General features: G+C 35.4%; 1 protein-coding gene and 1 long non-coding RNA gene across 2 annotated transcripts; both read right to left on the minus strand.

Annotated features, from left to right (window-relative positions):
- Positions 1-2,607: 2,607 nt before the first annotated feature.
- Positions 2,608-4,284, minus strand: LOC113358582 (anthocyanidin 3-O-glucosyltransferase 7-like). Its single transcript, XM_026602182.1, has one exon. It carries the CDS (start codon positions 4,183-4,185, stop codon positions 2,800-2,802), a length of 1,386 nt encoding a protein of 461 aa, XP_026457967.1. The 5' UTR covers positions 4,186-4,284; the 3' UTR covers positions 2,608-2,799.
- Positions 4,285-4,899: 615 nt separating this feature from the next.
- Positions 4,900-8,149, minus strand: LOC113362077. The gene is made up of 6 exons (XR_003365541.1): positions 8,032-8,149; positions 7,786-7,901; positions 7,412-7,546; positions 7,167-7,264; positions 6,238-6,393; positions 4,900-5,329 (listed from the first exon to the last, which is right to left on the minus strand). It is a non-coding gene; the product is annotated as an uncharacterized LOC113362077 (long non-coding RNA).
- Positions 8,150-27,598: the final 19,449 nt, after the last annotated feature.

Genomic DNA, 27,598 nt, shown 5'->3' on the forward strand with positions numbered 1-27,598 from the left:
ATTTGTCAGTGAAGAATTTCCTCACAAGGTTTGTCATTTAAAGAAAATCTTGTATCGTTTGGAACAAGCTCCAAGGGATTGGTTTCAGAAGTTTAGCTCAGCTTTAATTTCTTATGGTTTTCTCAGAACAGTTTCAGAGTTCTCTATGTTTGTCTATCATGTTGGTTCATATATGATGATTCTTTTGTTGTGTGTTGATGATATCATCTTAACTGGTACTTCAAATATTTTGCTTGATCATTTGGTTCAGTACTTGAGTTCAGTTTTGCAATGAAGCAATTAGGGGATTTAATTACTTCTTAGGCATAGAAGCTGTGAGAACATCAAATATTATGCTTACTCAAAAGAAATATACTATTGAGTTGTTAGAGAAGGCTAAGATGATAGAATGTCATCCTTGTAGTACTCCAGTAGCAAAAGGGCCAAGAATTTCAATTCATGAAGGTATTGTCAGATGTAACTGAATATAGGACTATTGTTGGGATGTTACAATACTTGTGTCTTACAAGGCCAGATATCTGTTTTGGGGTTAATTATGTCAATCAGTTTATGCATGATCCTACAGATGTGCATATGTTGTTAGTCAAAAAGATTTTAATATACTTAAAGGGAACTATTGGATATGGTATTGCTCTCAGAAAAGGAGATATTACTCAGTTTACTGCTTACACTGATTCTAATTGGGGTATTTTCCCAGAAACTGCAAGGTCTACAGGTTGATATGCTATTTTTTTGGGTAACTCTTTAGTATCTTGGTTTAGTAAGAAGCATCCGACTATTTCAAGGTCTACAGCTGAAGCAGAATATAAATGTTTGTCTCTTGCTACGTCAAGTTAGAATGGTTATCATCTCTCTTTAGTGAGCTGCATATTTCACTATCATTGCCTATCTCTTTGTATTGTGATAATACAAGTGCCATATATCTGTCTGCTAATCATGTTTCTCATTACAGGACAAAACATATAAAAATTCATTATCATGCAGTTAGGGAGTTAATAGAAAGTGGTTTTCTTAAAGTTCAGCATATAGCATCTGAGAAGCAATTGGCAGATTTATTTACAAATTAAAGAGTTTATATGCTCCTGTGTTCACTTTACTTCTTCATTAATTACTGTGTTCTTCTCTGGATGGTGCTACTCATGGTGATGCTTTTACTTCAGCAAATACTTCTAATGGTCTGTCTCAGCCTGCTTCTTCAGCATCTACTTGAACACATACTGCTACTGCTTCTACTTTATCTCCTACTGCTATTGCTACAGATATTTCAACTGCAAAGTGTCAGCTGGCTGTGTCTAGCACTTATCTTCCAAGTACTACTGTTGCTTTATCTGACAAACATGTAACTTTTTTGTAAAAATTGTTCTTTGTTCTTCAAACTGATAAGTGGCTCCCATTGTCAGTTTGAGGGGTATTTTTCGGAATATTAGAATTGTCAGACTTTGACTATAGCAGTCAATAATCTTAATATTAAATATGTCTGATTGCCTTTGTATTTTTCTTATCTTGTTTTCAATACACATTAACTCTGTAATAACAAGTATTCTTCTCCTTCATCTTTTACATCTGATTATCATCTTCTTCAATACTATGTGATATGATTCTCAAAGGGAAGCGAACTCCCACTAAAAAAACAAAGTACAAGGGTGCTATGATTTGCTGTTACTTTTTTTCTTGTACACCTAGGCGTCTTCTCTTCTAATTTCTTTTTGCCTTTGCAATGAAGGCTATTATTGGGGCGTCACACTCCAATAGAGGGGCTTCACTTGGATTCTTAATGTCCAAAAAATAGTTATGGAATATCCTAACACATATACAAAATGTCTAGATTACCCTTTAACTAAAATAAAAACTTAAAAACCGTATAAGTGATTTTACATCCCGTATAATTTTATTCGCATGTAGTTTTACGTCCAGGTTTGGATTAGCTCCAACCGTAGAAACTCATTTTACGTCCAGGTTTCTTTTAATTCCAACCGTAGAATCCGATTTTACGTCCCATTTTCTTTTAATTCCAACCGTGGAAGTGAATTTACGTCCAAGTTTGAATTATTTCCAACCGTATAAGTGATTTTCCATCCAGGTTTGGATTAATTCCAACCGTAGAATTTTATTTGCATGTAGTTTTATGTCCAGGTTTGAATAAGTTCCAACCATAAAAGCTCATTTTACGTCCAGGTTCTTTTTAATTCCAACCGTAGAATCTGATTTTATGTCTAGTTTTCTTTTAATTCCAACCGTAGAAGTGATTTTACGTCCAGGTTTGGATTATTTCCAACCGTAAAAGTGATTTTACGTCCAGATTTGGATTATTTCCAACCGTAGAAGTTTATTTTACGACCAATTTTTCTTCCCACAAAAACTTTGTCCCAAAATTCACCAAGTATACAACAAAATTCCTTATTTAATTTTTATCTAATTAAATTAAATTAAAATTAACTAAATAAGGGTTGTTTAGTCATTACAAAATTATTTTAGATAAGGGGTTTTTGATATTACTTATGAATGACCCGTTTTTGTCCTATTAGGTAACGTCCCTCAAATGAAATGTGACGCCCGGATAATAGCCTTCTTTTCGATATCAATCTCTACTTTTTACTTCAAAAAAAAAAAAAAAACTGTAACTGTTCAGAACACATTGATTGATGCTTTTAGATTACATGCTCCATTGTGATTACATTGACATAACTGAAAAGATTTGAAAAGGATATAAAATTTCATTAGCCAGTTCTGTAAATTGTGCGGATACCATTTGCTAGCTCTCAGGCTGTATAATAAGAGATAGTAACAATTGCATAAACTTTATTTCGAATCTTTTAAAACTATCTCTGCCAGAGTGTTGAAACCCCTGGTAGAACTCCCTTTCGGACCAACAGCATGTTTGGCAAATCCTCTGAGGGCACCAATTTTCTCTCTCAGTTTCTCATCGGATAAGATCATATCTAAGCACTCCACCGTTCCGTCCTTTGTAAACACTCCACCTCTAATCCTAGTCCCTATCCCCCAAACATCAGATACCATACGACAGTTAATTCTCTGATCACCAAAAAATGGACGGCATATCATTGGTACGCCACCCGTAATGCTCTCCATTATTGAATTCCATCCACAGTGTGTCACAAAGACACCGATAGCGTCGTGCTCCAGTACTCGTTGTTGTGGAGTCCATGGAACAATTAATCCTCTCTCACTAGTCCTTTCAAAGAACCCATTAGGCAATTGACCTACCAGATCATCTTTCAATGACCATAAAAATGGTACACCACTTTCTTCCAATCCTTGTGCCAGGGCAGCAAGTTCATTCGGTGGTGGTGTAGTCACTGTGCCGAAGCTAATATAAGCGACGGATGTTGGCTGTTGTTTGTCTAACCAGGTAACGCAGCCATGAGGGTCATCATGAGTATGAGATGGATTTTGAGAAGTTAGAGTGAACGGACCTACTGTGAGACATTTTTGAAACTTGGAATTGAAATCTTCGAGAATTGGCAAATCTAATTCCGCAAATGAATTAATGGTAACAGCAGCAGCACGCGGCAACATCATCCCCATGTTATGCAACATGCGCGAGAACTCAGATTCCCAGCCTCCGAAAAGAACACCTTCTGGCAGGTCTCTGGTTCTTATACGAGATAATCCTGGAACGAAGTCGATGAGTTCTTCTTCACGTCCTTGAATACCATCAGGTCCAAGAGGTATGGTTTGACGAATAAGATCAGTGTAATAATGAGTTGACAAAGAACAGGGACCAGCAGTCCAGAAAGAAATCCACGGTACTCCCTTTCGCTCAGCCAAATCGCCAGTAAAATACAAGAAAGAATCACTTATGAAACACTTAATATCATCTGATGAATCATCACCATACACTTGATCAATTCTGTTTCCAAAATTTTCTGCCATGGATTTAAGAAAGAAATTCATTTCAGCCCTGGGATCTCCTGTAAGACCGTTTGGTATACCATCATCAACATCATACGGCTTCATATTGGTTGGAATATTGTTCGGTAAATTGTTGTAAGATTTAGATTTATTCCCGAAAACTAATTGGTTGGCTTTTACCGTGGAGAAGAATGAGAATGTTAATGCTGGTGCTTGAATTGCTAATCTACGTACTAGATTGAATAATGGTATCGCGTGCGTTCCGAATGGAAATGCCGTTACTACTACATGATTTGGTGTTTTTTCTGCCATTTTCGACGAAAGAGTTGAAGAATTCTAGAGGAGATGCAAGCAGAGAAATTTACACAGAGAGCGAGCAATAAGGTGACATACTTTTTATATACCACTAGATGTTCACCTTTTGCGCAAAAGGTTCTAGAAAATAGTAGTAGTTGTCAAAGCTGCTGTTAAAGTAGTTTTCAAAATTGCATGGTTGGAGGAATTGGGGTTACACTTGAGAGGAGGTTAGAGCGAGATCTCGTTTGTAACCACAAAAACCAGTTAGTTGTTGGAGAAATTTCCTCTTACCAAGTTAGTTTACCATGGTAAATACTGGTGTGTTCTTAAATGTTTGGTGGGTGGCAGCCAATCAAATTCTGCCAACATATTTAGCTATGATGCAAGTGTTTTTGGTTTACACAGGCTGGTTTCTGTACTTCGATGTGTGTTTGGTTTACTACAGGCTGGTTTTTGTACTTCCATCCTTAAAGATGTTACAAGTCCTAAAGATTACAAACACACGGTAAAGGTTTATGTCTATTCTGCAGTGCATTTGTGTCTCCTGTGAATAAATTTGTCCACGGGAAAACTTATCTCGTGAAGTTGTCTGAGTTCCTTTACTAAAGAACATGCTCATTTAAAGCTTACAAACAATATATATGATCAAAATAAAATCGCCTAAAATTGAATTTGTAGTACCTCGTAGCAAAAAACACCTCCTGAATATCATTCAACAGACATCATTTATCACAAGAATTTCAGTCAGTTACTTCCCCTCTATAAAGTATCCACATTCTAAGAACTCAAAAATCATAACAGACCATTTGGCAATTCATGATGCAACAATATCAAATGTTCCCCAATGCCCAAACCACTGTCTCTCTTCTCTTCATAAGTAAATATGAAAAAAAACTTCGAAATACAGCTGTAGACCCAATAGAACAACAGCACAAAACAACTTCTCTTTTGCATCCTTCTACTCTACATCAGCATTATTTGGAGCATTGGTATCAGTCGCGGTATTACTTTATCTCCCTCGCAGATGCTCTGGTTTTGCTTGCACCAGTAAGTGATATCCAAGAGATATATCATCGAGCTTAACATGTTGGAGCCAAAGCTCAGCATGGGAGAGTCAGCAACAAAGCATTTGCAACCAAAGGACCATGAAGGGGTATCTCTGCAGCATTCAAGAATTTAATTAAGTGTTCCATACATAATTGCAAGTCCAAAATGGTGTAACAACATCACATAGCCAATAATAAAGATAGAAATTTTTGAACATGTAAAGTTTGGCAAGAATAAAAAAAGAACTAAGATAGCATCCTCATGCCTACTTTTCAATATCGTGCAACTTCGATGGAGCAGCATATCCATGTCTACATGCGAAACAAAATAAGGCGACTGTTCGTATGTAGATTTATAAGACAATCAAGCATAGGCATGTTCAACTACTGGAGAAACGATTTGCACCACCAGTTACAATCGGCGACAATCGAAACCAAGTTTGAAGGAAAACTATGAAATAATACATAAATCTTGACCAATTTGACCCTAGGCATTAGCTAAAACATTTTTATCTCTATCTCTCCACAAATGCAAACCAAACGATGAGCCTACATATGTGCAGCAGAAAGAGTATCCCTGCTTCAAACGACTGAAAACACAAAGGCCTCAAAAGTGAACACCCTAAATTGAACCATAAGGTCACTGCTACTCCAGGAGTTGCTTAGGTTTGTTGTTAATCAAAACACAAGTTTGCCTTCCAAAGTACAAGGTAGGTTTGCTGTATGATGTTTTCTTACAAATATAAATCCACTAAAGCATACAAAACATGTTAATTCAGTAATTTTGATTACAACTCACAACTAACAGGTACCAAGAATAAATTAGATTTCTAATCCAATGAAAATACATAAAATACTTATACATTTCCTTTAAGAACACCACACCAACTAAAACCACGAAGACAAGACTACATGCAGGATATTAAAAACATAGCACAAATCTCGACAGGCGACAGAGTATAAAATGGAATCATATCTATCTTAATTAGCTAATTATGTGGTTCTACTTCTATTTCTGTACCTGGTGTCTATGTTTTTGCATCAACAAACTTTCTCTTATTGGAAACATGATACAGCTATCTGCTGCTTCACTTTCGACCATCTGCCTCACCGTCTATGAAGGAGTTCCTCCATGGAATGCACACACAAACCACTTGAAAGAAATTTCTATGTTGACCTGATAATTTAAAAATAATGAGAATGAGAAACAAATTATGAAGTGAAGTTATGCACAGAGAGTAACAGTCTATTTAGAGGGAGATCCAACAAAAATCAATAAAGCGAGAAAACAATGCAAACAGTCGGTTTATCAAATAGTTCTCTGTAGCAGTATAAGAAATAGGATGCCCAGAAGTTCTGCTAGAATGTGGAAACTCAACATTGCAGTTTCAACTTTGTGACCCAGAATGCATAATTTCAGTATGAAAATCAGTTGAAAACTACTTTACGATTATGCAGGTGATTGCACTAGAGCTCAAGAATATAATCAAGTCTACAGAACATTGAAGCAGGGGCTTGAACATGTGGCTCATTTCAATCCTAATTAGCCTTTTCAATATTTCATCACCTCCAAAGATCACCATTCGTTTTGCATTCATCTGACCATTGTTTTGGTGTCACTGCGATATTAAGTATTTTATACTTTTTAAAACTCTCTAAGTGTAAGAAGATCCGATCGTAAATACAAACACCGTGCATTAACAGATTCACAGTTCCCCAAACCTCCTAAAAGGTAAAACAAAGGAGTACATACTAATTCTTTAGGTAAAAGTGAAACTATTGAATACTGAGAATTAGTACAAGCTACCTGAGAATGTGTAGCACTTGTTCCAACATTTTTCTGAGTGGAACTTAATGGCATCCCTAGGACGATGAAACTTGAGGATAAACAGTTAATATTACTAAATGGCACCCCTAGGATGACGAAAGCTAAGACCAGAAAGCACTTACAATCAAGGCAAAATGATCCCAACGCCTGCAATATGGCCTCCCAGCAGAAGTCATATGCAAATGGCATATTTTTTTCCCCGAAAGATGTGAATTGAATACTGAAAAAAAAAATTAAAAAGAAAGATAAAATCAAGAGGGGAAATAAAAGGAAGTGTCATTTTGTCATTAAAAGTTCAGGAAAAGAATCCAAGGGAGCAAGTGACAAATATATGTCCAGTAAGCTTGTTTCCAAGTTTCCAACTGACCTCAACAGACCAACACCAGCAAAATTAACCCCTTCCCCTTGAGAGAAACACAAATGCGCAAGAGTGCCACTGTCTTATTGTGACAACTTGAAATGCATCTACATAATCAAGGAGTACAATGCAATAACGATGAATCTGTAATAATCAAAGCAATGTCAGACCCATGTTCAAGAGCTAATAATGAATCTGCACAAAATTGAGAATAACCATCCGGATTCAAATTCTTCACCCCTAATGGAATAATCTCTTAAATCTTAAAAACTGTATAACCATCCGGATTCAAAATTTACAGTGTACTATATTAATTACCTCTCAATTCAAAATTTTGGTCATGATATCATTTAGATCAACTGAAATAGGCAATGAGTACTTACATTTGTTTTGAATGGGGAAGTCATTTATGCATTCAATTGAAAGGGTTGTTGTTGTTCCTCCACCACATTTCCATGCATAACCACTCTCGAATCCATGCCACATTAGATTTTGTTGCCTGATTCGAAGAAAAGAAAAAGGAGACAGACATGAGTACACTGAAGCAAGAGAACGTAGCAGAGAATCTAAATGTATAGAAAGATCAAAACGAGTTACAAAGGCAAAGATAGAACAGAAAAAGAATACACCTTCTTTTCCACCCAAAAGCAGACCACAATCAGCAGAAGGAATAATTTCACCACAAGAAAATATCAGTATCTTGCCAACACAAAGATCTCTTAGCTAGAGAAGGTCATACGGATTTAAGAAGTGGTGAGTCTGAAAGAAATGATTTTCCAATTATTTTTAGAGAAATTTAACGATTTATATGGGCTGATACCAAATTACTCGGGCTGATGACATTTCATATAAGACAAAAAGATTTTAAGCGATCCTGATCGCTGGATCGGCCAAATTGTAGAATGATTTTTTAGGGATCATGTTTTTTTTGGGGACCGTAGTCTTATTAGGCCAACTTCCCCATACTTATAAGGGATGTCCTAAAGTTAGGTAAATACACATTTACCTTTTACTTTAATTTAAATTAAAACTAACCTAATAACTATATAAATCTAATCATATACATCTAATCAAAATAAATCTATTATAGAAATCAAAATCAAAATAAAAAACAAAAATAGGAGGGGAATCGAAATTTTTTAGTTTTGAAAAAAAATATTCTCATTTTCTTATCTCTTTCCTTCACGTTCCTCGTTCGATTGAAAATTATTCTTTTCTCATGTTCTTCTTCCACATTACTTTTAATTAAATAGATATCATCAAAATAAGGTTCATATGGAAGTTACAGTGCCTTGTTCGGTTAGGACGCGTTTCACAAAAATCCTAGTTTCTTAACCGAATTTCCTGAAAGGAAGAACACGAAGAACAATGCGGTTCAATAGGATTCAAAGTTAGGTTACCGAACTGCGAGCCCGGTTGGTTCGCAAAAATTTCTAAAACTAGTTAGTAACCGAATTCTACCCATAATACAAGGGAAAAAAAACCAATGTAACTGAACTGTGTTATTTTTCCCACTATGTTGAGTTATGATTTAACCGAACTTTTCCTACTCTGTTCGGTTGGTTCGCAAAAAATTCTGAAACTATCTATTAACCGAACTCTACTCACATTACAAAAAGAAAAAAAAATTCTAATGTAACCGAACTGTGCTATTTTCCTACTATGTAGAGTTTCAATTTAACCGAACTTGTCCCACCATGTTCGATTTGTTCGCAAAAAATCTTGCCAAACTGAACACTTCACTAATTGCATACATGTGGAGTTCGGTTAGATATGATGTTGCGTTAAAGTTTGCGAACCAACCGAACATGATTCTGTAAATCCATAAACAAAGTTCGGTAACATGTCTGTTAACCGAACGACTAAAAACCTCCATTAAAGTGCGAGTTCGGTAACCTGCGTGTTTGGAAAAAGTAACCGAACTACACTTTCAGATGAGTTCGGTAACCTGTTCTTCACATAAGGTAACCGAACAAGCCCAAATCTACTCTAAAAATTTACATTTTTTTGAAAATTTGTAGCAATTCAACCAACATTATCTAAGTTTGAAGCACCTGGGTACCCAAATACTCTTCCTCCGGTTGTGGTTGGTAAAATCCATCGTTTTTCATGTTTTCCATCTTCATCTTTTTTAACTTTAATCTCTCAATAATTCTACTTCTTTTAAAAAAAAACCATCTGATTTTTAATGTCACTACTTCTTTAACTTAATCATTACACTAACTATTATTAACACTAACTAATCATTTCCTAAAATTAATCGGGAGGGTAATTTAGGAATTAATATAAATATCTAGATAAGGGGTGACCTAGATTTACTTCTAATGTCTTACCCAAAATAAAACAATGGTCCTCCAAAAAAAACCACGATCCCCAAAAAATCGTTCAAATGGAGCCCATATAAATCATGAGAAATTTGGTGGAGGGATAAGGCTTTGTTTGGTATTGTTGTGCTTTTTATAAAAGCATTTTTTCTGTGGTGCGTTCCGTAATGTGTTGTGTAAAAAAAAATACAGTTGAACGTTTGGTAAATATATATATTAAAAATTAAAGTTGATTAAAAAAAATAATCAAATTATATTTGGTAAAATATCATATTCAACTATTATTTTTGTAGCAAATGACAAAAACAAACATATCCCTAAAAATGGTTTTCTATAAAAAAAATGTTATATAAAAAGCATTTTAAAAATCTTTTACCAAACACCAATATCAAAAATTATTACCATATATATATATATATTTTGTGAAAGTGCTTTTAGAGGAAAAAAATACATTACCAAACTCAACCTAAATCACGTAAGTCAGTAACCGATTTGGTACTTTTGTATATGACTCTATGACTAATAAACTTCATACTTTTTAATAACACAAAAAATGCTTGGCTGCTAATGGGGGTGTCAGTTTATTGGAGAAGGTACCGAATTAGATATAGGACAAAGGATTTTCAATTTCTTATATATGAAAATTGTTATCCTTCCCGGTAAACCCCGTTAGCAATGTTGAAGAACTTTTTTTTCTTTTTTTGGACGCCTGTCTTGCAGGGGAAGAACATGCAAGGAAAAAACAAATAAAACGACAAGCAGCAATTTGCTAACTCAGGAGCTGTGTTGCTGCATAATAGAATTAGGGAGTTGAGAAGATGTCCACCAAGTTTGGACATCATGGAGCTTTGCATAAGCTGCGAGATCGTGTCCAAAGTATTGGCCATTTTTGGAACGAATCGGAACTCAAAAGAGTTCAATAAGATGGTCTTTGCACCAATATTATCAGTGAGATAGTGGATTCTACAAGGGATGCATGAATTCTTGCGTTGAAGTATGTGAACCACCATCTAGAAATCACCCTCCACTATGATATTTTGAACATTAATCCACTGAGCATAATAAATTATGGGTATCATTGAGACGGATCATCGATTAACAAAATAAATCAAACACAAACAAAGAAGACAAAGTGATTAAAGTGGTTCGGCACTAACGCCCACATCCACGGAGAAACCCCGTAGGGTGAAATAGCTTACATTTGCATGATGAATCCTATTTATAGAATTGAATAAACTGTATTTACTAGGTAAACTAAACTTATCCATCTAGCATACAAGATATACGAGCTAGATTACGTCATCTTCTACGTGACTTGGTCATGTAAATATCTTTTTCACATGTCCTCCAAATGCACATAAGCTAACTGACCACCTCGGTGGCTAATATATGTGCCATATATTCCAACACTCCCCCTCAAGTTGGACATGGAAATAATTGAAGTGTACAACTTAAATAACTGTCGTCGGTAAGTACTTTGAATCCTGAACCGTTGAATTATTATTAACTGACGCCGGCTTGAACTTTGATGAACCATGTAATAGGAGCAGCAAATGATCTTCAAAACTTCAAAAATGTAGAAGATATCGGAATGGTGGTTTTGTGGTTGTAAAATGGACTTGATTGGATATTAGGCTTTGAAAAAGGTTTATGAGAGTGATAAGGGCTTGGTTTGTGGGTGACAGACAAAGATAATGATCATTTGGAAAGGAAAGTAAGTAAGATGTACTCTCCGCAATATTGGCTGGACTAACAAAAATGTTATTGACCCAATTCCCGATATATGAGAAATATTTAAGGAAAACCCGATGAAACTTCCAGAGATGATATAGAAGAAAATTAACAATAGTGATAGAAGCAGTGAAATTATCTTCACAATTGCAGACCCTATAAGGGATATAAGTGCATCAAAAATTAAAATCAATTTCTGATATACATATATATATGGTATGACAGTGAGATAACTATCAAGGATTTAAACATCGATGACGATGAGATACTGAGAGGCATACACATGGTTTAATCTAACCTGTGCCATGAGGATATATGGAAAAGTCCAAAAGAGTATTATGCCTTTGATGAAGACTGGTTTTTCAACAGGACCATAATCTTTCATTGACCAATAATAACCACTGCAATGGGCCAATGACTATAGATATGAATCATTGTTGATCTATGGTGAAACACCATGAATGGAAAGAAAAGCAATTGTTATTGCGAGTTTGCAATACATAAAACAAAAACGATATGAATCTGTGTAGATCACCAAAACAAAAACAAAAAAAAAAAATCGACAGTACAAAACTTATGTTCTTCAAAGAATATATTTTCCGAAAATTTTCAGAAATAAAAGACGGATATCTAGAATAAGATGAAAATTATAGAAAACATTTCCAAAAGAATTGATTGCCAGAGGTTGGCAAGAATCGATGTTTAATTGATAGTAAAATGATCAACTAAATATTCGAGGAATATGAGCTCATAAAACCGGAGCAAGATGTGAATAGTAATATTTTGGATAAAGATCTATAAAAAAGTCATATTTGATCAAAGAGAGTTTTCATGAGTGAAAACTGATTTTTGGAAATAAGATCGAAAAATATCATGTATTTACGGATACAAAAGATGTTACCGAAAATAAATATATTCGGCGTGATATTAGCCGGAAATTGTTAGGAAAATAAAAAATCTTTGATTAGCTATGACAACTCAACAATAATATATCTGACGATCCAGTAAAAAGAATCAATGGAATCACATACCAATATGTATGCAGATTGATAAGATAATGTATCAAAGCATTCACATGAGTATTATCGACAAACAATTTTGTTATCGGCATATATTCACATTCACATGAGTGTTAACAAGTGAGAAAATAATAATAAGATTTTGTTGACAAAAATGAGTTTGAATAACTCATTTGATGACTAACTGATGAAGAGAAATGAAAAATCAATTTGATTAAGGATATGATATCCTATTACATTGAGATTGGTGAGATAGAAACAATCCACCAACTACAGCATTCCCAAACTTAATAAGCAAGAAAATAAATGATTTGAATTAGATCAGTGTGACAATAAGAAAAAAAACTGACTGATCGATAAACAAAGTTTAAATCTTGTAGCGGAAGCATATCGAGCAGATCTCCCCGCTCTGATACCATAATAAACTATGGGTATCATTGAGACGGATTATCCATTAACAAAATAAATCAAACACAAACAAAGAAGACAAAGTGATTAACGTGGTTCGGCACTAACGCCTACATTTACAGAGAAACCCCGTGTGGTGAGAAGATTAGTGATCTCCAGATATTTGATGATCCGGGGATAGTTTACATTTACATGATGAATCCTATTTATAGAATTGAATAAACAGTAAACCTAGAGTAACAAACTGTATTGATTAGGTAAGCTAAACTTATCCAGCTAGCATACAAGATTTACCAGCTATATTACATCATCTTCTACGTGACTTGGTCTTGTAAATATCTTCTTCACGTGTCCGCCAAATGCACACAAGCTAACTGGCCACCTTGGTGGCTAATATATATGCCATATATTCCAACAGAGCAATCAGAAAGCTATGAGTTTCAGCCACTAACAGAATGGTAATATAGATAGTAACTGCAGCGCTCATACAATAACAACTATGGTAGTATTGATATGGAAAAAAGAAGAAATAATTGGCAATCTTTTCTTACACTGCCCTTATGCTAAAGCAGTCTGGGAACTAGGACCTAGCCCTGTTCAAATACAATTCCAAAGCTTTATTAAATTGTTAGATATCTGTAAAGAATGGATGACTCACTCTAGAAATGAAATTTCTATAGAACTGGCCATTACTAAAATTTGGTTCATTTGGAACGAAAGATGTAATAGAGTATTTCATAAAAAGGAAAAACGCCTCTTTAACTGTCATTAGAAATCCAAAAATATGTTCTCTTTTAGACAAGAAAAAATCTCTCTAAAACCTCAAAAGATAGCATAATCAAGAAGTTGGGTGGCCAGTTCCTGAGACACTGTTCCAAAATTAATGTATATGTCACTTGGGATTCAATAACTCTTTCTGTAACACCTCGAGTTCCGGACCACGATCAAACCCATATGGAGATTCAAATTCAAGGCGCCACGGGCCGGAACGAGACTTATGCATATATTTAATCTTGATAATTTCCTTTTATACCAAACAAAATTGAAACTTTTATACAGAATTTGCATTCCCTTTCTCAAAATATATGAAACATGGAAACCAATCAAAGAGGATATGTACAACAAGAGTATACGGTAAAACTTCAAGGATTCAAATATATATATGTTCATAAACTAACTCACAATCTATCAAATTCTCTTGAATGCACGAGTATCCTCGGTTCGTTCCCTGCCTATCCGTATATCCTCGGCACGGGACCTCCAACATCACTTGCACGAGTATCCTTGGGTCGTGTCCTACCTATCTGTATATCCTCTATACGGGAGCCTCCATTCAAACAAGTATATCTCATTCATTTATAAACTCACACTACCATTGCACGAGTATCCTTGGGTCATATCCCACCTATCCGTATATCCTCGGTATGGGCACCGCCATCCAAACAAGCATACCCAATTATTTATAAAATGATTTTATCTTACAATACACATCTTGATATTCCAAATCACTTCATCAACAAGTTATAAGTTCACAACCCAACTAAACAATGTAATTCTTTTAAGCATTTAAGCAAACACACTAACTGCATAATTTTATTTTACAGGTTTCATAATGATAACTTATCCGGTCGTCTTCAAATTTTAGGTGAATATTCCTGACATATTTATCTATCACATCTTCAAATTTCACATCAAAATAACAGCTCAATCAAAAGATATTGATTTCACAAACGCATCACAAAATCTAGGCAAATAACATCATTTTACTAAATATATTCACCATAAATTCATATTAGCCTCAAATTAAGCAACTCCAAATCACAATTGTTAAGACTTCAAATCATTTTAACATCATTAAGACTGCGTAAGAACATCAAAACCACAACAAAACGAAACTGTCCAGAATTTCAGAAACTATTACCCAAATTACAAGAAACATTCAACGGTGAATTTACATTGGAAAATTCTCAAAATTTAACAAGAGATATGTAATCTTGTTGTCTATCAATAAGAGAAGCCTGATCATCAACAAAAGGTACATATTTATTCAAATAATTACTGAATCGTAACAATTCAAAATCATATAAAATGAACACCAAAGAAAAACACGTAAAGAGAAATGATTTCGCATTCTACCTTAATTTCATCAAGCCTCTAGTTATTTTCTTATTAATCCTTCTTCTCCAAAATCTAAAACTCCATCTTCCTCTCCTAGATTTCTCTCTATTTTATGTTTGTAACTCCTATTTCTTTTCTCCCTCTTTCCTTTATAAACCATACGTTAGTTCCTATATTAATACTACTCATATTAATAATAATACATCTTATTTATTATTTTATTTATTTTTTTTTATTTGCCTTTTCATTTTCTATTAATAAAAATATTTACTTTTATTATTTATTAGTTATTTTATTTCCATCCTAACTTGTAGCCTTTCTAGTTCAACCCACCTAGGCTAAGGCCAAGGGATAACAACCTAACCCACAAGGTTAACTAATTTAGGTATAACCTGACCCGAAATAGTAACTAAAAATACTAGGTATTACGTTCTATCACCCTTAAAAGAAATTTCGTTCCAAAATTTATTTCACACAATACAAATAATATAATAAACAACACGAAAAATTCAATCCAGCAAACAACTACATTTCGCATGAATTTCACAAAATCATAATATAACTAGTAAGATGAGACAAGCGACATACAAAACAATTTGTTTGCGGTCTCATTCAAGATCTAAAACCTAGAGCTCTGATACCAACTTGTAACGCCCCGAATTCCGGACCAGTATCAAACTCATATGGAGATCTAAACTCAAGGCGCTATGGGTCGAAATGAGACTTATGCATATATTTAATTTTTCCAATTTACTTTTATACCATACATAATTGAAACTTTATACATGAACCTGAAGCATATGAATACATTAAACATCGTTCAAAACATTTTCAACTAAACATTTTTTTTAATTCAATTTACATTTCAAGCAATGCAGAAAACAAGGCAATCACTAAGCTGCTCATTTCTATCTTCTACTTCCAATTTCCATAAATCTGCAAGGAATGTCAATTGGGGTGAGATGACATCTCAATAGAATGCATTCCCTTTCTCAAAATATATGAAACATACCAGCCAGTCAAAGAGGATATGTACACCAAGAGTAAACGGTACAACTTCAAAGATTTAATTATATATATATGTTCATCAACTAACTCACAATCTATCAAATTCTCTTGAATGCACGAGTATCATCGGTTCGTGCCCCGCCTATCTGTGTATCCTCAGCACGGGACCACCAACCTCACTTGCACGAGTATCCTTGGATCGTGCCCCACCTATCAGTATATCCTCGGTATGGGCACCGCCATTCAAACAAGTATATCTCATTCATTTATAAACTCACACTATCGTTGCACGAGTATCCTTAGGTCGTTCCCACCTATCCGTATATCCTCGATACGGGCACCGCCTTCCAAACAAGCATACCCAATTATTTATAAAATGATTTTATCATACAATACACATCTTGATATTACAAATCACTTCATCAACAAGTTATAAGTTCGCAACCCAACTAAACGATGTAATTCTTTTAAGCATTTAATCAAACACACTAACTGCATAATTTACTTTATAGGTTTCATAATGATAACTTATCAGATCGTCTTCAAATTTTAGGTGAACATTCCTGACACATTTATCTATCACATATCCAAATTTCACATCAAAATAACGTGCTCAATCAAAAGATATTGATTTTACAAACGCATCACAAAATCTAGGCAGATAACATAATTTTACCAAAATATTCATCATAAATTCATATTAGTCTCAAATTAAGCAAATACAAAGCATAATGAAAGATAATACATTTATATACAACTTTTGTTAAGATCTCAAATCATTTTAACATCATTAAGACTGCTTAAGTACCTCAAAACCACAGGAAAATGAAACTGTCCAGAATTTTAGAAATTATTATCCAAATTACATGAAACATTCAACGGTGAATTTACATTGGAAATTCTCTAAATTTAACATGAGATACCTAATCATGTTTTCTATCAATAAGAGAAGCCTGATCATCAATAAAACGTATATATTTATTCAAATAAATTACTGAATCATAACAATACAAATCATATAAAATAAACATCAAAGAAAAACACCTAAAGAGAAAGGGTTTCGCATTCTACCTTAATTTCATCAAGCCTCTAGTGGTTTTCTTATTAATTCTTCTTCTCCAAAATATCAAACTCCATCTTCCTCTCCTAGCTTTCTCTCTATTTTATGTTTGTAACCCGTATTTATTTTCTCTCTCTTTCCTTTATAAACCATACATTAATTCCTATATTAGTACTACTCATATTAATAATACATCTTATTTATAAAATTTTATAATTTAATTAAATAATATTACATTAACTAATTGGAAGCCTAACAAGCTAATCTCCAACAACGTACTACTACATTAATTGAATAGGTTGCCGTGTTAGCCAAGCGAGCCCCATGGGTAACCTAGCCGGGGGGATGAGATTGTGTCACAAGGGGGGCAAGCTAACTATACCTTCCATGTTATTTCTTGTAAGCTAACTCTACCTTCCATGTTAATTCCTGCAATATTAGGTCATTGGGGGCTCGAACCTAGGACCTCCTAGAGAGCATGAAACTTTTGGAAACGGGGATGACCAGCTGAGCTAGGTGTCCGTTCTTATTTATTATTTTATTTATTTATTCTTATTTGCCTTTTTATTTTCTATTAATCAAAGTATTTACTTTTATTATTTATTAGTTATTCTATTTCCATCCTAACTTGTAGCCTTTCTAGTTCAATCAACCCACTCAGGCTAAGGCCAACGAATAACAACCTAACCCACAAAGTTAACTAATTTGGGTACAACCTGATCCGAAACAATAACTAAAATACCAGGTATTACACTTTCTTCTACTTTTGCTCTAATACTTAGAGATGTTGCAGATGATTTCGTCAGAGGAAAGGAATGACCATCCACAAGTACAGGGCCACAAGAAGCATAAGCTATAAGTCTTTTTCAAGCGACTTCATGGGCAGTAAAGAAGAAGGTGAGCAATTTCTGCACCGAAGGTGACCGTGAAAGTTTAACAAAGTTTTTGAACCGGAAGCAACTATGATCTCTTGGCGCAGCAAAGCACTCTTGGAAGCATCAGGAAATTTAGCTCAATCTTGTTCTAATTTTATGGATTATCAGGTTATTCATAGAACAAAAAATAAAGTACCTGTACTCTTGCAATAAAAAGACAAAGTATTTTAAATGTAATTTTGATGGGAAGGTGCACTCCCATATGTAATATTATGGGGATATATATTATAAAATAACGCGCAATTGAGGGATACTTCTTTTAATTGGGGGATATGAGTTACTATCCCCATCCAATAGTGTCTGCTAAGGGGTGATTTATGGAGTGGAAATACTAAAATACCTTTTGGTTAATTAAAAAACATTATGTAAATACTATTATACCCTTCCCATAAAATAAAATTTAAATTAAAAATCAAAAACCAAAACATATCCCCCATTCTTTTTCTTCATCTGTTCCGGCACACTTAGGGTTAGGTTTTTGAAAAAAAAAATCATTGTTCTTCATCGTTTCAAAAATTTCTCCGTCGATTAACCTACCCGAATATATAACCATGCCTCCACGAAACAAATCAAATGCCCAATCGAAGTCAAAATCGATTGTTCAACAAAAACAAAAACAAGAACAAAGGCTTGCTTTGATTGCTCAAGAGCAAGAAGAAGAAGAAGAGGCTTCGGACAATCAACTTCTCGTAAACATGGCTTCTGTGAGAAGGTAAGTGCTTCTGAACTGTTCTATAAGTGTTTTAATCGATTTAAGGCAGTGGGTTTAGGTTAGAATCGCGAACCCTAACTCAAACAGTTGAGTTACAGGCAATGCCGGCATTGAAATTAATATGAATACAATGACGGTACCAGTTTACGACGTTGAATTTAGAATGAATACCATGCCGGTATCAAGTTTCGGCATTGAATTTAGTATGAATACTATGCCGGTTACAAAACTAAAATCACCTGAAACTGAATGTTTACTGCCGACTTAGGATGAATACCATGCCGGTAATTTGTTACGGCGTTGTGTTAAATTTTTTCAACTATGCCGGTAGTGCTTGTTAGAGCATTGCTTGGTTGAACCCACTAGCATTGGTATGTCAAGTTAGTTGTCCATTTTAGTTGTCAAAATGCATTCTTGATTTAGTATACTAAAGATAGTTTCAGATTAGATTAAGTCTAAGAAGTAGAATTAAAGATATCCTTGTCGGATGAAGTTTGAAGACTACAAGAAGACATCAACAAGGACTTCATCAACAAAGGTATGTGGTAATTGATTTCATTTGGATTCTTGTTCAATCTACCTTTCTAATCTATCAAAACAAATGCTCACTCTATGGAACAATTCTTATGACGGTAAATGTGCACTTATTTATATATACTCGAGGTTATTTGAGCCACGACTCTTGTGACAATAACCTTTATCCCTGGAAAGGTTCTCGTATTATAGTGAATGAGCTTACGAATTCAACGATCCAAGAATCACTCAATTGTGAGTTATAACGATGAAGTTATGAGTGATTTATTAAAGTAACAATTATAAGTGTTACCGTAATTGTTACAGTTCGTTAGTAGAAACAATCCATGAACTGTTTGTAACGGTTCACGGACTTGAGCCCAATTACGTGACTAGAAGCCATTTTTGGTCAAGTTTTTGATGTTTCCTTATCTACACAAGATAGATATTACCAAACATATTTGATTACTATATGAAAGTGTTTATGATTCCTTCCTAAGATAAATTGTGATTTATTCACATATATACAATATTTGCTAAATTAATTATTTTGGCAAGAGTTGTAACTTAGGAAAGACTCCCAAAATTAGGAGAGTCTTGAAAAAGGAAAATAGCTTTGCGTAGCTTCCAAGTTATTGTTCACTATAAATAAAGGGTTCATGAGTGCTACACATTTTCATCCCCTTTTGGAAAATTGGTGTAAGCTTCATAAGGTTGTTTTCCATGTCTTATGTTCTTCGTGAACAAGAGTGAGATAAAAGTCTTTGTATTGGGGATCACAAAGCCGAGTTGGATTTAATCTTCGTGATTGATTATACAACTTGTAATCTAGGGTTTTCACCTCTTGTCTATTCTAAGGTTTTTTCTTCTAATATAAAACCTTTCAAGAGTTGTTGATCATAAATCCTAGGTTTTGATAGATTTCAGTTTCCGGTCGTATACCAACACTTGTTAGTCAGAAGCTATAAAGAAAACTTCGATTAAGGTATCTCGTAAAAAACCTTAAGAAGTTTTAAACAATATATCTCTAGATTTATTCTACTTGTTCTTGTTGTGGAATTATTAGGGTTTTCTTAACTTGGAAATTGATCTTTGGAATCGCCCAAGTTCGCTTACGAAAATCAGGTTCACGGACTCCTTGTGTGTACGCATACTGATTGTAAGTTAAAACCCTAATCTACAAGTTTGTTTCGGTATCTCTTCTTTTACCTGGTAGTTGTTCGAAACAAACACAAGATTTCCAAAACCTTGATTTACATCTAAAGGGAAATCAAATCGGTGTTTTGTGAAAACAAAAGATCGAAAAATATCAACCGTGTTGTTGTATCTATTGAAGAGAACTTTGTTCTGCCAGAAGATTTTCGGGAATAAGTTCTAAAGAGAATTTATGTTCTGCTGGATGTTATACGAGAAGAATTCCTAAAGAGAATAGTTGTTTTGCTAGGAGTTCTATAAGCTCTTGAATGCAGTTGAAACAAGTATTACATCTAGTCCGAATAGGTAGTAGGAAATTGGTGTAACAGCTTGTAATCAGTGTGGGTTTATTCTAGACTAGGTACCGGGGGTTTTCTGCATTTGCGGTTTCCTCGTTAACAAAATTTTTGGTGTTTGTGTTATTTATTTTCTGCATTATATTTGTTTATGTATTTGTTCAATCAATTGTGAATACGACCTTTGAGTTGTTGATTAAATTGATTGACGCTTGGATATTGTTTTTTGATACCTTCCAAGTTATTTCTTATATTCAATCGGGCTCGCCAATTCATATTTGTATGATTGCGGATTGAATTGAGAAATTGAGATATAACACTTTGATATACTTTTCTTAAGATTGAGTCTGACTGTCTAGTTGATTCTCTTAAAAGTATATTGGAGTTAGTACATACATATTGCCAAACAAAATATTGGGTGTGGTTGTTAGACCCCCGCTTTTTCAGTGCTCCTTTGGTACACAAGAATAACCTGGTAATTACCTAAGACTACCGGCATTGTCGACATTTATTCGACAATGCTGGCTTCATGCCCCGGCATAATTTTTTTTGTTAAATTACTTTGTCGTTTTTAGTCTCGGCATGGACGCTATTTCTTGAATCAATGCGAGTACTGATGATTATATGTCGTTATTCGGTATATCTATGTTGGCATAAAATATGATTGTGAGTTGTATTATATGTATTTCGTGTTTCTTTTGATATAGGGCTAAAGCCAAGGAAACTAAGAAAGGAAAAGCTAAAGATGTTGGCATTAAGAAAATAAAGACAAACGTTCTTGGTACTCCTGAGTCTCTGCCTCCTCGAGGGAAAGAACAAGGTCGCAAAAAGCGTTTACAAGAGAGAAAATTTGGGAGAGTGGCGGTGACCGACGAAAACTCGTAGTCTGTGAACGCACTGGAACGTTTGAGGACGATGAGCATGATGGAGAGAATCCGAGGAAGAACATAATGAGGTTGATCCAAGTCAATTAGCAACCGAAAGCGAAGTTTTAGAGGAAGATGGTTGGCCAAGTCAACAACCGACACAAGGTAAAGGTGAAGAGGATCAAGATAAGAATAAGGTAGTCAAAGTAAAAGTAAAAGGTTCGCACCTTCCTCATTCTGATGACATGATAACTGACCTTTATCGTGGTAAAATTTGGGGCGAAGCTGACGAGCCGGGAGTACTATTTGGCTACAAGGACACATGGGATCGTACTATCTATCAAACCTGTGTAAGAATTTTTATCGTGTGCATATGTATTATTTTGTATTTATGTAAAATATCCTAATTGTATTGTCTCCTAATTGCCGGATCATAAAAAATTTGTGTGTGTTTGCCGACACCAAGCTGCGAGTGATTGGCCTTTGAATAAGGAATGTGAAGAGGTCCGGAAATTAGTAAAGGACTCTGGGCTATATGCTTTGGTTGGAAATTATGTGAAGTATGATTCTGTGGTAGTCAATTGCTTCGTTGAGAGGTATCATGGTGAAACAGATACCATGCACTTCCCATTTAGGTAGATGACCTTGATTCCTGATGATGCTCAGAACATTCTAGGCTTATGGGTTGCCGGCAAATCAGTTGCAGAAAGAGATAAGTATTAGGACTTAGAATGGTCGAAGTTACACGCTCTGACTAACAAGCTGTTTGGCTGGGACTACAAAAATTATTTCGAAAGATTCTAGGTATCTAAGAAAAGTAGGACAAATACAATCAAGTTGAAGTTTCTTAAGGATACCTTTCAAGGGACCGAGAAGAGTCGAAAGGAAGAAAGATGGGACCCTGCACAAATTCGTTACACAGCCATTGCGTACATGTTATTCATCTTGGGAACTAAGGTATTCCCTGATGCTAGTGGGAACATGGTGAGTGAAAACCACATACAATACTTGGATCCGTTGGAAGAGGTATGTAACTATGCTCGGGGCATCGTGGTAATGGCACATTTGATGGTGGAGATGAGAAGGGCCTCTAAGGCTGTTACCAACCAATTTGTCGGGAATTTCACTCTACTCTAGGTAATTTTGTTTTTAAATTAATGTTATTATATATATATATATTGTTCACATGTACCCTTACTATTAGAAATTTCTTTTATTGTTTCTTATATGTATCATTCCACATTGGCATAGGTATGGGATTATGAACATTTCCCAACATTGTTCACGAACCATAAATTCTTGAAAATAAAAACCTTTTCGATCCCGAGGATTCTAGAGCTAAGAGATACGAGTTCAACAATATTCTGAAGCCCGGTAACAATCATCGACTGACAGATATGAGATTGGCTCTGGACGCGATGACTACCAAAGAGTTTGTGTTCGACCCTGACAAGGAAGCTAGAGAAAACCGTCAAATTTTGAGGTTTAATAACGTTGCATTTTACAATGGACCGTTGTTCCACCCAAAAGGATACGTTATGGATGATCCTCGACGTGTGATGCGGCAACTTGGATATAAGAAATTACCTAATTTGGAGACAATCTCTTTTGATAGGTACGTTATTGACTATGAATGTTGCATTTCAACTTCCTTAAGGTTGAGGGTAGAGTATACGCCAAATGCAAAACCAACATATTAGAGGGATAGGGAACCACGTCGTTTGGTAGATATTAGAAATTGGGAGATTGCGTAAAACGGTGATGAATCCCATCCCAACTACATGCGGGATTACCTCGAATGGGAACATCCTTTGTCGTGCGCCCAGATAACGTCGAAGTTCCACCCCAGAAAAACCCTCTCGTTCCAACTCCTACAGAGGCATCCCCTACAATGGCCGGACTTGAGAAGACCGTTGGATTTCTAGTAAGTATTGTTAATTGCTTAGTCGTTTAATGTATACATAATCTTACATTACCATATATGTACTAATTATGTATTGGATGTATGAAACTAGTGACCTAGTATTGGAAAGTTGAAGAAGATGTTTGATTTCAAGAACGAGAAGGAGAGGTGCTATCCCCTAAAGAAATGAAGGAAGTTGAGGAAAAGCTTGATAAAATGGAAGACCCTGATGCAAAAGCTTTGTTCGAGGAAACGAGGAAGGTCGTCTCCAAGAAGCAAAAGATCAAGTGATATAAGATTTGTGTTTGTGTTTCTTCATTTGGATGGTGGTTGTTGCGTTTTGAACATTTTGGAACTTGTTTTTGTTTGTAACTCATGATGAACTCTTTAGTTGTTTAGTTTCCTTTAGGTTTATGATAGTTGGATTAAGAACATTTAAGCACAATTCAGTTGTTTTGTTTATGTTGAACATGTTTAGATTTCTAGATTTTTATTTTTGTAAGTTTTCTTTTCACAACTGGCGCCGACATTGAAATATTTAGGTACGCCAATGCCGGCAAGGTTGTCGGCCTTGTTAAGTAATTATAATTCCATGCCGAAACGAATTCCGGCATTCAATGTTTTTCTAAAACTATGCCATCACCAAATTCCTGTATAAAATTTGGACCATGCCGGCATGGAAATATTTCTTGTATCGATGCCGGAAATCTGATTTTTTAAAACTTGGAGAATTTTTCAGAAAATCGGCATGGTAAATAAGATATCTGTCTATGCTGGCATTCTGTGCACCCTCCGGAAATTTATGTTTTCAGTATGTCGGCATTGGATTGGATAAACAGGACAATGTCGTTGCACTGTGATATAGATAATATACGAATGTTATTTTTATTTCATTCCTAGATAATCTATTACAACAGGTTTGAAACTTTAAATTAAAAAATACCAAAAAATATGTGAATGGAGTACTTCGAAATGCTGACCTTGTTGTTCTTTATCACTTGATGTTGGTACCTTCGTCGGCCTACCCATTTTCTTTGCAACCGTCTCTCCATCGACCTTTAGTGTGGATACCGAATACGTCGTTTGGTGTTGACTTGATAGCGGTTCCTTCCTCGGCCTACCCCTTTTGTTTGGAACCAGCGCTTCCGTGAACCTTGTTTCTGAAATCTCACATGCGGTTGGATATCGTTTCTTACTTGCCTCGAGTTCACATTCATGTTGACTCATTTCTTTCAATTCTTTTCTTTGTTTTCTCCTTGCAGATTTGGTTTGTGGTCTAAATGGAGGATCTCCCTTTGTTGCCTCTTTACTTTGTGTTGTCCGTGGGCGAGTAATTATCCTTAGTTGTCTCAACAAGACTTTCCGTCTAGCTGAGGTTCCACGTGAGTAAGCTTCGAAGAATTCCTTTACTTCGTTCGTATCCCATGGTGATTGTCCGGGAGCTTCCGTAGGGGGAGGGGTGAAAGATAGTTTCTTCCAACACGGATCGATAACCTCAATAGGTATCACTTCTTCATACCTCACAAGTATATGACGACACGGAAGGCCCAATGAATACATGTCAGGACAAATACACACATCACCCAGTTTCTCGTAGTTTATCTCCTTTTGCATTTCTTTCATCATATGTTTTATTTCCCACTGAGACACGTTGAATTCTATTCATCGTAGCAGCTTACCATACGGAAGATATTGAGTCTTCCTTTACATTGAGCTTTTCTCAAAAGCTTTCTTGATCTTCTTGATATAACTCTTGAAGTATTGCTTCATTTCCTCAGTGATTGTAACCACGTTTCCTTGGTTAGACTCGATGAGATCTTTAAATTTCCCATGAGCGGACTCCGCTATACTAGTTGCTTCATTCCTTTAGTTTCTATACCGGTTTGCCCATGCACGCACAAATTTTCCCTTGTACTTATCCAACCATTGCTTCCGAAAATACGAGACGGCACTTGGATACACTTCTTCTTAATTGGCAATAAACATGTTCAAATTATTTTTGTACGTATCTTCGGTAAGAGACCAATAAACTTTCTCCCAATCTCTTTGAAATTCCAACCACTTTTTATGATTTTCATCGTGTTAATCTTTCATCTTCTTCTTCTTCGGGTGATAGTTTCTTCTTGCGAACGTCTTCCTCTAGTTGAAAAATCATTCTCTTATTAATATCCGCCTTAGTGGGTTGAAACAAAGCATGACAAGATTTTATCACATTTTGACGTATATGATATTACATAGGAAATTTTGTGCATCAGGGAAGACGTCGGAGATTGCATTCATTAATGCGTCATCGTTATCGGTTATGATGACCCTCGGAAGATGATTTTCCCGGAAGAATATTTTTAATTATCGTAATTCCCAGTTATAATTATAATCCTTCTCGTTTTCCATTAAACACCAAGCCCATGTGAATGATACCTTGTCTGATGTTTTCCCCATGATGTTGAACAACGACATATTGTATTTGTTTGTCTTGTATGTGCAATCCATCATAAGAACACCAAAACATGTATGAGCCAATTGTGCAAGCAAAGGATGCGAAATGAATATTTGAAGGGGCTTGTTGTCCGGCCCTCTTTTGATGATACGAGTGTAGTTGTGATCCCAAGCTATCTTCTCAAATTCTTGCGCAACGCTCATACCTTCTCATTCCACCTTTCTAATAGTTGCTTGTGCGCTATATATTGTACTTAGAGAAAAAACGTTCTTCCGATCCTTTTCCTTGAAGCCTCTGAGAATTTGTCTTGGTTTGATCATGATTTGGTCAATCTCTTTACATCCTCTATTTAATGAGGTTTTAGCTTCGCAACTAGGGAGTGACCAACAAAATCTTCCAGATCCGGGTGGTTATGGAGGCCGAACCACACCCCACAATCTTATTCGTTGTCTCTTAAATGGGAAGTTATCCTTCCTCGTACGAGTCTTGTATACCCTATTAGTCTTCTTTGGATATACATAATCTTTTCTATTGTAGATATTCTTCTCCTTGTATTCCCCGCTTATCTTGCAAGCCATATCAAGCCGAATCTTTGAACCTTGGGTATTCCTCACCAACACACACATGTGCTTAAGAGTTGTCTCCTTAGCCCAAACAATTGCTTCATCTTGAGATTTCATTCCCTACATAAGGACAACAATGAGAGATTATAAGGTTCATTATAAGCAATCCAATTATAAAGTTCAAGATACTAAGTGAAAAGTATTCTTTGGTAACATACCGGTGGCATTTTATAGTATTCCGACGCATCCCTACCAAGCGGTCTTGCATTTGTTGGATCAATACATGTCACAATCTAAGGGACGAAAGAAAAGAAAATTAAATGAGTTCCAAAAACAAAATTAAAATACTATGTCGGACCACAGTTCCGGCATGCTCGACTAATTAATGTTCCGGCATAGTCGAACTGAAACGAAATTGCGGTTCCAAAATTGAAATGCTTCCAGCATAAGCATTTCATTGGAAATCAATGCGGGAAACATTGGTGCCGACATGCTCTTTACATATGGATCCACGCCGGTACACAGTCCGGCATGATCGATAATAAATCAACCACGCCGGTATTTAACTTTCAAAGTCACTAATTCCTGTATGTTTCTTTGGTGGTACCGGCATGGAAAGATTAGAATTGAACCATGCCGATAGCATATTCCGTAGAATATTCCGTGGTAGGTAAAAAGCAACTTTTGTACCGGCATAGTTTTTTGGTTGAATACTATGCCGGCTTGAATTTCGAAATGGAGGATATTATTGGCCGGCATGGCTGTAGTATGAATACTATGCCGGTAATGGTAATGTCGGCATTGTATTCATACTGCGTCCATGCCGGCACAGAACTATTTCAGCTGCAAAAATGGTGGATTCAAAGAAAGAAAAATCAAATTTTCAACACATTGGCACCTTTACCAGAGTATTAGGAGTGATTGTATGTTGAGCTTGTTTACTTTCTTGGGTTGGTTCTTCACGAAATTCTTCTTTCTCACAAAAATCATAATCTAAGGGTGTTGGTTCATCATATAATTCCAATTGTGAATAGTTATCATTAGCTGAAGATTCAAGATATGCTCCTTGTTGTAGTTGAGCTAAAGATTCAACAATAATTCTCTCTTCA

The sequence above is a fragment of the Papaver somniferum genome, chromosome 3 (genome assembly GCF_003573695.1).
Source record: "Papaver somniferum cultivar HN1 chromosome 3, ASM357369v1, whole genome shotgun sequence".
NCBI classification, from domain to species: domain Eukaryota; kingdom Viridiplantae; phylum Streptophyta; class Magnoliopsida; order Ranunculales; family Papaveraceae; genus Papaver; species Papaver somniferum.

Bases quoted from the DNA above. Each gene is read 5' to 3' on its own strand.
- LOC113358582 (XM_026602182.1), bottom strand. From the start codon at position 4,185: ATGGCAGAAAAAACACCAAATCATGTAGTAGTAACGGCATTTCCATTC.